Source organism: Pteropus vampyrus, unplaced genomic scaffold (assembly GCF_000151845.1).
Source record: "Pteropus vampyrus isolate Shadow unplaced genomic scaffold, Pvam_2.0 Scaffold259, whole genome shotgun sequence".
In the NCBI taxonomy this organism is placed as follows: domain Eukaryota; kingdom Metazoa; phylum Chordata; class Mammalia; order Chiroptera; family Pteropodidae; genus Pteropus; species Pteropus vampyrus.
This window is the reverse complement of record NW_011889040.1, coordinates 1,484,393-1,500,206: the sequence shown is the minus strand read 5'-3', so window position 1 is coordinate 1,500,206 and position 15,814 is coordinate 1,484,393. Positions and strand designations below refer to the sequence as shown.

The window sequence follows — 15,814 nt, the reverse complement described above, 5'->3', positions numbered from 1 at the left end:
TGCGAATTTGGATCTTTGAATCCCGCCCGCCCCCCCTTTTCAGTCATTGTTATCTCAATTTGTCCCTATGTATGCTGAACATTTATTACTATCTCGTTATAACAATTCTCTTATTATTTAAGCTTACAATGCCCTGTTTTTAGTAAGGGTTGCACTCTTCTGCTTCTATTTGCCTGATATAGTCACTTTACTCTTAATTATGTATTTTGTTTTGTCATTTTGTTTTAGGTGAGCTGACCTCTTTCAGTATTTCCTGTAGTGCAGTTCTCGTTATGGAGAAATCCCTCGATTTTTATATATCTGGAAATTATAGGTCTTAATTTCTCTTTCATATCTAATGGAGAACTTAGCTGGATACATTATTCTAGACTGGTAGTTCTTTTCACTTAATAGTTTAAATATTTGATTCCATTTCTTTCTGGCTCATAAGTTTTACGCTGAGAAGTCTGACCATAATCTAATGAGTTTTCCTTTATAAGTTACCATCTTCTTCTCCCTGGTTGCCCTGAGAATTCTGTCTTTGTCGTAATTTTTTATAATTTTATATAATGTGTCTTGGTGAAGGCCTTTTTGGGTTGAGACAATTGGGTGTTCTTTTGACTTCTTGAATTCCAAGCTCCAGCTCATTCCTTAGATTTGGGAAATTCATGACCACTATTCATCTGAAAATGTTTTCTAGTCCCTGCTCCTTTTCCTCGCTTTCAATAATGCCCATTAATTTTATCTTTCCTGATGGTATCAGCTAGTTCTTGTATTTCTCTTTTATTATTTTTCATTTTTCGATTTCTCTCTTCTTCCTTCTGATTTGTTTCTCTCTTCTTCCTTCTGTCTCTAATATCACTGATCCTTTCCTCCATTTGGTCAACTGTATTTCTCAAGCTTGCTATTTTATTTTTCAACTCTTGCAATATTTTTGTTTGTTTGTTTGTTTGCTTGTTTGTTTTTATCTCCAGAAGATCTATTCTGTTCTTTTTGAGAGTTTCAATCTCCTTACTAAAGAACTCATTCTGCTCATCTAGTTTTTTTTATCAGTTCCTGAAACTGAGTTCTTTTCAGAAGTGCCATCCTGAATTCTCTGTCATTTATGTTGCATATTTCTATGTCTGTAAGGTTATTTTCTGGGTATTTTTCTCTTTTTTTTTCTGAGATGCCTTGTCACTGTGGTTGTTCATGGTGTTTAATGGACTATTTCTCCGCCTGGTCATTAATGGAAGTGTATTCTCCTGTTTTTCTGGAAAGAAGATTTATTATATGAAAGTATCTCTTTAGCCTGTTGCAAAGAAGGTGATTTTCTTTTGGTTTCCAGTAGGTGGCATCTAAGCCTCTTGGATCCCTGCTTTATGTAAAGCCTTAATAATGCCTTCTTTTTTGTTCGTTTGTTTGTTATAGATGTTTAATCGCACTCACTTCTCTCAGTCTCAGTCCCTGTCAGTGTTAGCAACAGTTTTGGTAGCGCTTGCTCAGATTATCCTCAGCTCTGGGTGATCGGTCTTGGAGGGTATTGGTGAAAGGGCCCTCTGTGTTGGAAGTTGGGGGCTGTGGCTCAGCCTCAGTTTTGCAACCGCTGCTGGTAAAAATCAATTATTGTTTCTCTGCCATTCCACTTCTCTGCTTTCTGCCCTGATGACTTGTCCCTGGTGCCAACAGTGTGGAGCTCACGGCACTTCCAAGAAGGGCAGTTCAGGGAACTCACTGCACCTTCTCCCCTCCCGCTCCTTCTACAGGGAGGTCCAGCAGCTGCCAGAGGCAGCTTCTTTATTTCTCCCAGTCTACCACCTGACATCCAGGATTCTAACCTGTGGTAGCTCTTATGTGCAGACCCCACGCTCAGACATACTGGTGTGCAATTTGGTTGTTTTTTGTTGAGTTTTAGGTGTTCAGCTTATTGTTGTTTCAAGGGGAGAGATCTGAGGACATCTATCATTTTGCATGTTCTCCAAACTCTTTTTTCCTTCTTAATTATCTTATCAGTTAGCTAGCTTCTCTACTACCTAAGCTATATTTTTTAAAATTAAGACAAAAGATGACAGTAATTCACTATGTTAATTAGGATATTTGTTACTACACATATGAAATCATTTGTAGCTGTGTAAGTGGCAAGGAGTGGGATCCTTCTGTCACATTTATCATCAAAATTGTGGGAATGGAAGGATAATTTTTCACTTTGTTATATAAAGTTTTTGCTTCAACTTAAGGGAAATACAGATTTTGATTAACAAAATAAATATGTGTCAAATAGTAGGAACATTCTAATATTTGAGTAGGCTGACTATCCTTTACCAGTATGCTCCAAAGTGAACTGAAAGACCACTTGAAAGGAGAGAATAGGCAAGCATTACTTAGGGGTCTAGAAGTTTTAAGTGACTCCTAGAGGATTCCAGTGAATCTCTTTCCCTGGAGGAAACTTGAAAGAGAAAAGCAAATGATACCAACTGCAGCTCCCACCATTGTACCTGTTTTCAAGGCTACAACTAATGTTCATTTTCTCCCTTCTCTGCTAGTCATTCTAAATTCCCTTCACCTTTAGCTAGCAATTCTGCTGGTTTCAGCAGCAAACTTTATCCCTGAAGGAGTCCATGGGTGGGCCACCAGGATCCTTTTCAGGATGATTTGCTGCACTTGTTATTTGTCCTCACAAGTAAGCAAGAGAGTACCAGAAGGCACCAATGTAATCACTTAAATGCCAAAGGTATTACTTCCTGCTCTCACTAGGTTACATCAGATCTAGCTCCTTCTCACAATTAGGGTCAATATGCCCATTAGGCTAGTGACTTCTCTTCTTGCCTACTAGTGCCTTGATGAAAGGTGTCTAGGTGACAGCTCTGGCTTTTCATTCAATGGAACTCTTGCTGTTTCCTTTGGCAGATGTGTTCCTTCTTTGGGAATCAGGATTTCCAATTATGTAGAGCTCAGATCTATAAGGATGGGGCAGCATAAATTCTCCCTTGGATTAGTAGATGTGATGATTAGTAGGGTAAGTCCTGCTTCCCTCACCCCTTGGTCACCCCAGACATATTTACTTTTCCTACTGGGCACACAGCACCATATAAAGGTCTTTGATTCAAAGTATATACTGCATCCTGGAGGATGGCGCTCTGTTGTTGTAAAATGTTTCCTCTGAAGCAGTGTTTCAGCTGCACTTTAAGCAGACTGTTTCTACATTCTGAAAGCAGTCAGCTTCTAAGTCATATGTGATAAAATATGACCAAGTATCACATTGCCATAAGCCTATTCCCATACCTTCTTTACTGTAAAGTAAGTCTCTTAGTTTGATGTGAGGTTATGAGGGATGCAGTGTTGGTAAAGCAGCACTCTATAAACTCTTAGATAGTGGTGCTGTTGAGAAAGTCAACACACATTCAAAATATATGTATAGTCTGTTAGTATCAGAATGAATTCCTTACTCTTCCAGAGTGGAAGAAGCCCTATGAAATAACTTGCCATCATGTGGCCTGATGGTTTTCTCAATGAAGAATACCATATCAAGACTCAGTGTTGGTCTCTGTTACTACCATACTAGGCACTTGAGGCAGTAGTATCTACATTAGCATTAGTAAGAAAAAGCTTGTGTTGGCAGTCTCATCTCTAGCCTCTACCTCTGCCACCATGGACACTTTGTTTATGTGCTTACCATATCAGCGCTTGAGTGTCTAATAAGAAGGGCTGGCTGGTATCTTATTTACTTGGTCATTAGTGTCTCTTCCAGAATAGAGACTTGCTCATGAGCGTACTCACCTGAGATACAGGATTTAACACTCTGACAAGGACCCCTGGAGATAGTATGAACTCATTACTAGAATGGCTCTTCGAAACATGAAAAAGTTTTGGCCTAACTCAATGAAGTTGAACTACCAGAATTCCTATGTAAGATGGTGGAGGAAGGGGTTAAAACGTTCTGGGAAGTGGGCTTACTGAAGTGGATGTACTAAATAGTGCTGGAGAATCAGTGGTGCTTTCCTCTGTAGGCCAAAACAATGGTAGTAGGGCTTACTGATAGCAGTTAGGATGATAGGAGCTATGACCCAAAATAGTAGAGTCTAAGTAGAGGTGTTCAACTACCAGAAGGCAGGAGACACCATTATGGTAATAAGCAATAAGACTGAGTGGTCATTAAGGGGGCCTGACTAACAGAAAGATATGGAGATGGTTTATGGCACACAGTATTCTTGAGCACTAAGCGCTCCACTCCACAGATTTGAGATGAGGAAAAATGAATTTTCTTTGCTCATAGAGGTGAAAGAGACAGCTGTTTCCCTTACATTCTGAGTTTCCTTGAAAGGATAATGGGCATGGGTCTTAATTCTAATACTTTTGGTATTTAAATAAAATCACTCCAAAAATTAAGATAGCTCTATGTGTTTTGGCTTTTATGACCTGCAGACTCCTCCACATTCTGGGCTTCATTCCTCCTGAAATGTAAACACATAGTAAGAAAACATTCCAGTCTTCCTGATACACTTGAGTGACTAGAGCCCTACTCTGGGCTACAGTCATTTGGTATTAGAGAAGATTTATTACACTTTTAGATCAGATCAATTAACTTTAAAAAAAAAAAGAGTTCATTAAAGAGTTCATTCTCATGGTATTTAGAGTCTCAGAAAACTTGAGTTCTCACAAGGAGACTGAGATATCTAGGTAAGTTTGTTTCTCCATAAGCCTACATAATTGTATCAGATGCATAGATCTGTATAACCACCACAATAATCAAGATAGAGAACAGGTAAATCACCACAAATTTCTATTACCATTCCCATAATGCCTCAGTTCACAGCAAATGCTACATTTGAGATCTTGGAAACTCAATAATTGAAATAGTTCCGGAATGAGTAATGAAGTATGTCTAACTGATATGAAGGGGAGATAAAATTTTACTGACTCATGTAGTTGTTAAATTTCAAGCCAGTGAGATGCTCTAAAGATCATTCTTTATAGAAAATAACTTGTGACCTAGAAAGGTCAATTAGCTCATTCAAGATCAAACAGAAGTAAAACTCAAAATAAAAGGATAACATCTCCTAACTTCTACCTTCAGGAGGTGAAAGTAAGAAAGTAGAATCCTTAATAAGTCATCAAAATTAATGTTGAAAACTTGCTTTTTCTTCAGACTTCATTGTTTAAAAGTCCTTAAATTAGAAGGTAGTCAACTAAAATTAATTTCAAAGGTTAATTTCAAAGATATCTTTTTAAATAACAGTTATCTCAGAAATATTCGTAGATAATAGGTGTAAAAAGAAGACTGATCAAATATGTATAAAACCATAGAGATATTTTTATTTTATATTAAGTTTTAAAATCTCTTGTATGAACTGGTTTTTTGGAGCTTTATTATTCTCCCTAAAAAATGAAATGTGGAAAATATGTACTAAACATAGTGCTGTTTAATAGAAATTCTATTTAAAAACTAAAATAACATGAAAAGGAAGTTGTTATTAAATTAAAGGCTATGTAGGTTAGATCTTTTCTGAGGGCTAAATTTTGACAATGTTGATTAACAGAAAATAGATCATGTGGCATCTATTGTAGCTATTCAAGCTTTGTGAACACAAACAAATGTTGTTGGGACTAAGATTGCTTTGCATGGGTTCAACCTTGATTGCTTTCTGCACTTAAATCATAGATTGTATTTTATGCCTATGGCCATCTATGCCTGGGACATTTTAACCTATATAGAGTAATATAGTTTGCAATGCTTTCTTGACATTGATGTTTTTAAATTTTGTTAATTTTTGTTGGTATTCATCAGCACTTATTTCCCACTCCCACCCTAATATCCACATTTACTGTCTTTGAAAGCCAGCCTTGTGTGGTTTTCAAATAAAAATAGCTTTTTCAACCTTCTATATTTTTTATTACCTTTTAAAAAATTGTTCAAATCATGTGATGCTTTTTAATGGAATAATCAGCAATATAGAAAGCAACTAAACTACAGAAAAATTTTACTGACTTTTCCAAACCTCCAAACCACCCATAGACTTTCTATTCCTTACTCTCAGCATAAATTACTCTTGGTAGGTGGTATTGCCTGAACATTTCAATATGAATAACAAGGCAAACTTTTCCATAGACTTAGCCACTCCTAGTTAAGTTTATATTCATACATGGACCACAATTTGGGTGCATACAGAGCAGCACAAAAATTCTGTTAAATTAGGTCCATGAAAAGCCAAATAAAGGAAAAAGGATCTAAAGCTCAAAGTACTCTAAAACATGATTATTCTTTCTTCTTCTTTAATTTGGACTCCATGTTTAAAACTACTTGAATATGACAAGATTCAATGTCAAAATGATTTCCCAAATAACTAGATATGTTTTGTCATAATTATTCCAGTTGTAGAACTATATTTATGGCTCTATATCTTTACACTTAAGTGTGTTCTACCATGTAGCCTTTTATGTATCACATAATTTCAGCCTAATAAAAGATAAATACAATTTTCATTTGGAAAACTGAGGCCCCTGAAGATAAGCAATTTGGCTAAGATCATATGACTGTCAAGACCCTCAATTTGAGACAGAGGTGCTATTTGAAGCCATATATGTCTTACTCTACATCCCCACTCTTATCTACTGCTTATCAAGTTATGCTACAATTCTCCAAATAGGTTTCCAAATAACGGTAATCAAAATTTAGATTCTCTCAGTTATATCTATTTTCAGGCCTGAAGCCAGCGAGTCAGATTCCTAGAGCCTTTCTTGTGCTGTGGCTCACTTCGGCTGCATTTTGTAGCACTTCAGGGGCTACTTTCAATTATTTCTTTCATTAATTCCCACTATTCTAACTCTATCATTAGGCCTTAAATCCTATCTGGTTTATGTTTTTAACTACCTTTAGATTAAATATTAATAAACCAACATAGCATTTTGGTTGTTTTACTGTTTTGGAGCTCTTCTTTGAATGATTGTATAAAAAATAAGAAATAATCATTTATCTTATCTTGGATCTCTCTGAATATTTGTCTTAGGAGAATGCTAATGATCAAATTAAAGTCTCTAAACATAGTGGTTAAATGAAGAGAAGATACACTGGCTTCAATATCATATTCTATACATTCTCTTTCCTAGCTCCTAATAGTATAAATTTGTGTTAAAGCAAAAATACATACTTTACAGAAGTGTGTCCATAACAGCAGACAAACTGATGTGATGTTTTCTGCCATAACTACTTATTCTTTCCTTTGGTCACCCTCATTCTAGACTCTTATTCCCTATATAAATCCAAAGAAACAAACGTTTATGATTAAGGTGTAAGAGGTCAAAGTTCATTTGAGTAGATAGATAGATAGATAGATAGATAGATAGATAGATAGATAGATATACATATACAATTACACTTTTAGAGACACCTTGAGAGAGTTTGTAAAGAGTTATGAAATATAATGAGAACCAGTTTGTCATTTAGTGGTTGACTGTCTTAAATCAATAATTATCAGACAGCTATTTGGTTTTTAACATGCAGATCTTTGTGATATTAATCAAATCGATATTACATCTATTGACTTCTTTGATTCAAAGAAAGGCCTATGTACAGTAAAGGCCTATATATTCCAAAAAAAATTTATTGACTTTTTTTGAGATATGCTATCATATAATTCCCCAAGATTTGTGTGAGGTGCAACATTTCCATTGGCATTTGCATATGTTCTAGTAATGAGATGGTTTGTTTCAATTCTATTGTATAACTATCTTGAAGCACCATTTATATTTGTTTTAAGAAAGGGCCCAAAAAAGCCAAAACTAGACAACGATATCCTGAATTGCACCAGCACGATTTAATACAATACTGTTACATTTAAAACATTTACATACATAGTTGCAAATTTACTTATTATAAGCATAATTTATATATTTTGACAGACAAAAATATATGTTTAGATCCAGTACATGTATCTGTCTGTTCAGTAGCAAACTTACAATAAATTATACATTATATCAGATTAAATTTTCTTGAAGGCTAAAAAGAAAAAGTCACAACTTATGTTCAAAATACAATGCTAATTCATTATTTCCAAGTAAAAAAGCTAATAGCCATTATATTAGTCACTATTTCAAGCTTACATTCATTTGATATTCACATAAAATTCATTACTTATAAGTGTATCAATGAAGTTGGATTTTGACACTGAACATTTGAAAGCTTTTTGACTTTTCAGTCTAGCTACAAGCTTGAGGTTTTGAAAAATATGTGTGAAAAAACGTTAAAAGTACCCAATAAACATGTTACAATTATTGTAAAAGTATGAAAATAAAATGTTTCATTTTAACACTTTATCCACAGGTATTGCCTCCAAAGGTTAATATAGCCAGTGTCTAAAATGTTCCTGTTGTTTTATTTTCATTGAGAATGGGTTTTTGAATTAGGTCTACTGAGCACAAAGAGCACAAAGCTGTCTACACTACCCATGATGTCAAAATAGAGCAAGCGATGAGCATAAAGAATTATCTTCTGTATTACACAACTTTGTTTCTTCTTTGGAAATGAGGGGAAATTTTTGTGTGACTGTGCCTAAATAAAGATACTATAATCATTGTTTCATGCCTTTTGATCTTCAATTATTATTGTCCTTTTAAAAAATCACCTTGGTAATATTTAGCACATTTATTAGTGGATTTTATACTAACTTTTTATACCTCTAGTTTGAGAGTAGGTAGGAAATAACTTTAATAAAAATAGAACATTATTTATTAGCTAAAATGGATTGTTATTTAGTTTTTAATATTTTGAGTAAGATAAATTATTTCCCTTTATCTTTTTTTATTACAGAATGAATGAAATGAAAAAAAAATCACTTAGTATCTTTTTCACTCGATTTAAATATGATTGTTTGGTCATTTGTTATTCAACAAAATTGTAAAATATAATGTCTGTAATGAGATTATTCTCTTTAGTACTCTATTATAATGTGGATGATGTGTTTCTATGGATGCACATGCCTAAATAGGTTGAAATAAAAACTTATGGTTATGGAATGAGTAAAAATAATGATTCAGGTAATGTGCTGGAAAGTATGGCACATCTAAAGTAGTATGTTTGCCAGGAACTGTAGTTCCCATCAATTAATCACTTTTACATGTCAAATATTTCCAACTCTGTAGTTTTTCTTTAATGTAGTTTTTCTTGCCCCTGGCTCTAGTTTCAATCCATGTCTGAGAATCCTGGGATGCCCACACTTTATGGTTCCAATAATGTGCTCCTTCCAAGTACTCCATAGGATACTGGGCATAGAGTAGATTCTGAGCAAATAGATGAATAAAGAGAATTTTCTTTTTATTTAATTATAGGTGATGTTCTATAAAGATTCTGAATGCAATGTCATATTCACCATCATTTTTTTATAAAGCAAAGAAAATAAGGAACATTACATCATGTAAAATTATTTTTTTTATATTTTAAAAATTACCTGTAAATTTAATTTATGTTTAATAACAAAGAGATGTATTATTTGATGATTTTTAGACAATTACAATTTTAAAAAAGGAATTCTAGCTTCTTGAACACAACTTTTATACTTAATGTTGAACGCTGAGTTAACTTCACTTTGTCTATGAATCACAAAAAAGAAATGTTTTTGGAAAAAGGTGCTTTAGGCTGCCTTTCTGTATTGGATTAAATTCTCAGATAATTTTTCAGCTTATTAGTTCATTCTGCTTTTGTAAACACAGCTTCAGTTATTTCTATTATATGACTGGTGAGAAAGCATTTAAAATTCTAAAATGAATACAAACCATTACATACATATATACACACATATATATTTTTAGCTCCAGAAAAGGAGCAAAATAATATTTAATGACCAACCTCATGAAAGTTATGTAGACACCAAATGTTAAAATTGATGGCTTCTTCCCTTTAGGACTTATTTTTACTTTCTGCTTTCTTCTGCATTTAAAAATTCACTATATACTTCTCGTAGTGGTGATTTGTCCAGTACTTAAGATTGGCTTATACATAAAAGTGCCACAAAATATCTCTTTAACTCTAAATCATTCTCATTAACAAATATCTAAAACTGAGTGGGTTTTGTTTTTCTAGTTTTACTATCAGGAGGTGTAGTTTGTCTCTCATTAACCTTAATTGGTTCTACAGAGCTATCTCACTTTACACATAGCTCAATTTCACTTCCAGTACTAATTTAGATAACAAGCCAAGACATTACTTCTTTAATTATGAATCATAACTTTATAAACTTTAGATAAAGATAAAAATCTACTGTTCTTCCTGTCACTTTCTACTTAATGGCCTTTTTGATTTATTGCTTTAAGGTTGCCCAATAGTCATGTTTTCCATGCTCCAGGTATTCTTCTCAATGCATATAGTAGTGGTAAATATATTCAAAGAAGCCCAGGGATCCTCTGGAAAGATGGATTCTATTTTCCTATCACCTTGCACACAAAACAATCAGTATACAATATTTTTTGTGTTTGCTTTCCCTATGCTCAGAATAATACATGCCACTACTAAAAGAAAAACAAATTGCATATTCAGCAAATGATATAGTTAAGAATATGAAAGAAGGGGTTTATCATCACATGGAGAAATGATTTTAATCCATTGCACCATTCATTGGTATAACAGTGAATTATTCTTATAGCTTTAGGGCAGTAACTAAACTAGACTCATCAGTGCATTAGCAAACATGGTCTGGATCAAGATGACCCAATTTCCTTGGTTCCTTCATATCCACTTCCTGTTTTTTCGTTGTTTTTTTTGTTTTTATAATAAAGATATCCTGGCTCCTGTTCTTTGAGTGGTGTTTTATTCATTTCTGAATATTTGGTGAGAGTATCTAGAGTTAAAATCAAATGAGGGTGAAAAATATCGATGAGAAAGAAAGCTGTTACTTTAATAAGTGCTTCCTTCTAACTTGACTTATATTTGTACAATAGCACTTTTATATGGATTTTTTGTTCTCAAGAACGTTATATTTTTAAATATATTTTTTATATACTGCAAACCATCCTTCCAGAACTAGCCTGCTACAGAGCTCTGTTCGAGAAAGCAGTATTTTATTTAGATGGGGTTATTATAAATTATCTTCAGTTCCAGACCCTTCTGGACTGGAGTCAAGGCCAAGGAAGGCCTCTTTATTGGTGAAAGTTGAGCTGAGAGTTAGGCTCTGTCGAGGCTTCACGGGTGCGAGTTCATCTAATTTAATATTTTCGTTTCTGACTAGAATTGTCTTATCCATGTTTTCTTCACTGTGCCTTGCGATAACAGCATCAAATACATCTAATTTTGGTGGCAAGTTTCCACTTTCAAATAGGTATTTGGCTAGATAAGAGATGCCAATGTTGGATAAAAATGAGGCAATCATGGCGAGTGTTTTAAATGGGAATCTCTGATTATATATACCATTCTTATCAGAGTAATAACCAGGATAAAAGATCAAGGGCTGAAGGTACAGATATGGCTCCCCTCCAGTTATTCTCAGGAAAAGGCCAGAAACATAACCTGCCACAGCTCCATATGTATTGGTTCCCTTGATGAAGAGCACACAAAGCAGCTGCGGAAAGATGATGATGTAAACGAGGTCTGAGCTGAGGTACCAGAGCCCATACACGGTCTTTGTTAGCAAGGCCATAGCTGTTGCAGAAGCTCCAAACACAAACACTGTGATTCGCATGACCCAAACGATTTCCTTGTCTGATGCCTGCAAGAATTTGCCACAGTGTCAGCTTTTCACATAATGTGTTGGCTCTTTTAGGTGAGGAATGAGATGCATTTTTGTGCCTTAAAGTTAGTTGAAAAGATTCCCTTGGTTCAAATGGCTCAATCTATGGATAAAACCAACCTAAACTATGATGTATGAAACAAGCAATCTAGGTGGCCTCTCTGGTAGGCCTTAGTAAGAGTTTCTGAGTACCACATGCAGGAAACATAGGCCACTTGTGCCTTTCCCTAAATGTGCAGAGCAGAGGTAAGACAAACTAATGTGCCATCATAGAGGAATGAAAACGCAATGGGCAAGGGTCACTTACTTCATATATTAACAATAGTTCTTATGTGGCAATGAGGAGGCATGGCTCATCCTTGCTTCCTCTCTCCATAGAAGCCCTACCACCTTTAAGGCTAACTGTCTTAAAAAAACAAGTGAAACTGTTTTATTAACAGTGACCTAGGAAACTTAGAAAAAGACAAAGCCCTAGTCAAGGAAGAAGGTGGAGAGGGGCTGTGGGCCCCTCGGTGACCACAATAGCATGATTCTGTACCTACCCAAATCAATGAGGAATCAAATTGAGAGACTATTTTTGGACAAAGGTGGACTAGAGCGTTAAGAGAAGAGCGGGACAGCGGTTAACACAAATACCCACAAAATAATTTACTCATGTTCTGCTTCCACTAGGGTTCTCAAGTTTCTTATCTTAATTAATTAAACTCGGTTTTTCTAACATATTTTAGGTTTCAGTACTCTTTCAATAGAAAGACAAGAGTTTAAATTACGGCACCATAACTGTATCTCTGGGGAAATAGTTACATTAATTTGTTCCTTTCAGTATTAACATGAATGATAACATGCATTAAAAACATTCATGTACAGCATAAAATAAATTTATTATTATTTAACCTCATGTGCTTAATCAAAGTAGGGTCAAATTTTAATATGGAATATTAATAAGTATATAATACTACATAGACAATAAATACAATGACAGCAACAATAATAATTTCACATGTAAAAAAGTGTTCTTACATTTTGTCTGAATGAAAGCTGGTATATGTTCCGAGCAAACATGGAACTTGCTGACAAGATAGAAGAATCTGCTGATGACATAACAGCAGCAGAAACTGCACCAAGACCAAAGAAAGAAATGTACACAGGGCAGAGATATTGCAGAACAATCGGTAAAATCATGTCTGCTTTTTCATTACTCTTGGGATCTGGAATCCCATATGCAGTCTGGTTCCAGTCTGTTGAATAGAAATAAAAAATTCAACAACAACCAAAGAGCCATATGTTCTTTATCAAGTTGGAGCCATCCTATTTACTAGGTGTTTTTAAAATAAATTCAGAATGTATAAATTAGTCTAATTAAATGAGAAATCCATGTACTGGTCAAGAGAAGTTGTTTTACATGTCCTGGCCTCTACTGGGTTTTGGTTACACTTAGTCTTATTCACAAGACCTATACAGAATATGGTGGTTTATCTATTTCTGATCTATCTATCTATCTATCTATCATCTATCTATCTATCTATCTATCTATCTATCTATCTATCATCTGCTAATCTTCTGCATTGATGGCATTGCATTGTACACAATTATAGAAAACAAATGTTATTAAACTGAAGCATAGATTTTTTTTTACCATTTGGAGCTATGAGAGGACACTCAATGTTTCATTCCTTGGTCCTTAGTTATATATACGTAAGTGAATAAAGTCACAGCGGGGCTATTTTCACCCTTCCTCTTCCCAATAGAAACTTGGTTTGGAGCTTTCTCAGCATTACTTTTCTCCCATCTAAATTCCTTCTTGAATCAACTTTCACTTACTAGAAATAGGAGACAGGATAGATAAAGAACATTCCCTTTTTACTGAATAAAAAGTGCAGGTATGAGGCTGAAATTTTCAGTTTTTTGGACTCCAGTAAAAGGACTTGAAATGTAAGTTTATCTCTGAATAGATAAGTCTTTTATTGTTTGGTTACACAGTAGTACCCCCTTATCTGTGGTTTTGCTTTCTGCGGTTTCAATTACTCATAGTCAATCACAGTCTGAAAATATAAAATAGAAAATTCTAGAAATAAACAATTTATAAGTTTTAAATCGCATGCCATTCTGAGTAATGTGATGCAATCTCACACCATCCTGCCCCATCCTGCCCAGGACATGAATCATTCCTTTGTCCAGCATATCTATGCTGTATTCACTCCCTGCCCATTAGACACTTAGCCATCTCAGTTATCAGATCCGTAGTCTATCAGGTCCCAGTGCTTCTGTTCAAGTCACCCTTATAATAGCTTAACATTATGTCACAGTGCCTACGTCAGTCACCTCATTTCATCTCATCACATAGACATTGTGTCATCACAAATCATAACAAGAAGGGTGAATACAGTACAATAAGATATTTTGAGAAAGACCATATTCACATAACTTTTAAGACAATATATTATTATAATTGCTTTACTTTATTATTAATTATTGTTAAAATATCACTGTGCCTGATTTATAAATTAAACTATCATGGATGTGTGAGTACAGAAAAAAACATAGTATATATAGAGGGTCCTTGAATGATGTCATTTTGTTCAACATCACTTTGTGATAATGTTGATGAGATGCTGTAGGAAATTAACTCTTGTTTATATCAATTAGCCTATGGTAAAACTGGTTTTGTTATACATCATTTTGTTTAAAGTCACAGAACCTATGTGTGACATTAAGTGAGGACTTACTGTATAAGTTTTGTTACTATCTGTAAACTCAAGCATCTACTAGGGGTCTTGGACATTATCTCCCATGGATAAGAGGAGGACTATTATACTGACATGTGCTGAAGAATACAATAGAACTTTTCAATGTATATTAGTATAGCTCCTTTTTTTATTTGTTTCTTTAATTTCTTTAATTCCATGGTTATAGGATCAAATAGGACTGCTTTTCCTTGGATCTCTCCATTTTTTTCTTCCCCTATTTTCCATTAAAACTGTTCAAAGCCATGCTTTGATGAAGCCAATTTTAGAGTATTAACTGAGATATTATGGTACCAGAAATAACAACCAAGAAAGTGCACTTAATCCAAGAAAAAGATAAGCTCTACTTTTTTTTTTTTTTTTCAGTCTGTTGTCCTACAACATACATATACACTAATGGCCACATCCGTTTTTTGACTGAGACATAAGTGCTATCTTTTATTCAAAGGCACACAATCACCTTTGTCAGCCATATTTTTAAGTGTTTATGTCATTGATAGACAACTGGAATGGAGAGTGCCCAATATAAACCATAGCTGCTCTTTTAAAAATTAAATAATTCAATACATAGCTCTACTAATTGAAAATCAAAGTAACCATGTGAGTATTATTCTGGGACATCTTTACAAAACACAACAGAATGAAAGTTAAACTTCTTTAATCTATTTTAATTACTTCTACCTAGAAGACTCCTTTGAATTTGGGTTAATGTAATGTATTTTCATAAAACACTCTTGAAAGCTATATAGCATGAGAACATAAGGTTCAGGAATAACTAATATGTCTAACTGAAGATTTAAAAAATGTTGTAGATAGAGGCTAACTAGGAGATAAGCACTTTATAATGCTCTTTTTACCAATTTTGAGTAAGTTATTCTCTAAGTAACTTAAACCTTAGTTTATCTTTACCTACAGATTTATTGATTGATTTATCTAAGAAGGAAAACTTTTAATTAGCAAACTATTGAAAATGTAAAGAAAGAATCTCAAGTTTAAACTGGTCCTTAGATGGTCATAATAATGGCAGGTACAAGTGTAAGCCAGTGACTGTCAATTCTGTCTGCACTTTGACTCATCAAGGGGCCTTTAAAAAAAACAAATACTTGTTTCTGGCTCTATCTTAGATTATTAAAATGAAACCCCTGTGAGGTAAAATAGAAACAGGTATATTTTAAAGAGTCCTTTCCCTCCCTAGATAATGCTAATGCGCACCCTGATTGAGAACCACTGCTAACAGGATTATATATACACAATTGATAAATATACTAACATGGGGGATAGGTGCTTACAATGCTTTATTGGTGGGATAAACAATCAAAAATATTTGGAGGCTACAAATACATAATACAATTTGTTGACTGCTATAACAAAGGTGTGTGTGTGTGTGTGTGTATATATATA

The 15,814-nt window shown here is 34.3% G+C and overlaps 1 protein-coding gene across 1 annotated transcript in view; it reads right to left on the bottom strand.

Annotated features, from left to right (window-relative positions):
- Positions 1 to 11,021: 11,021 nt before the first annotated feature.
- SLC5A7 (solute carrier family 5 member 7) overlaps positions 11,022 to 15,814 on the bottom strand; it is a 22,945-nt gene continuing 18,152 nt past the window's right edge. Inside the window, exons 7-8 of the mRNA XM_011374995.1 lie at positions 12,690 to 12,907; positions 11,022 to 11,648 (exon numbers count right to left, since the gene is read on the bottom strand). Coding sequence (XP_011373297.1) covers positions 11,022 to 11,648; positions 12,690 to 12,907 — 845 coding nt within the window. The remainder of the gene's footprint in view (positions 11,649 to 12,689; positions 12,908 to 15,814) is intronic.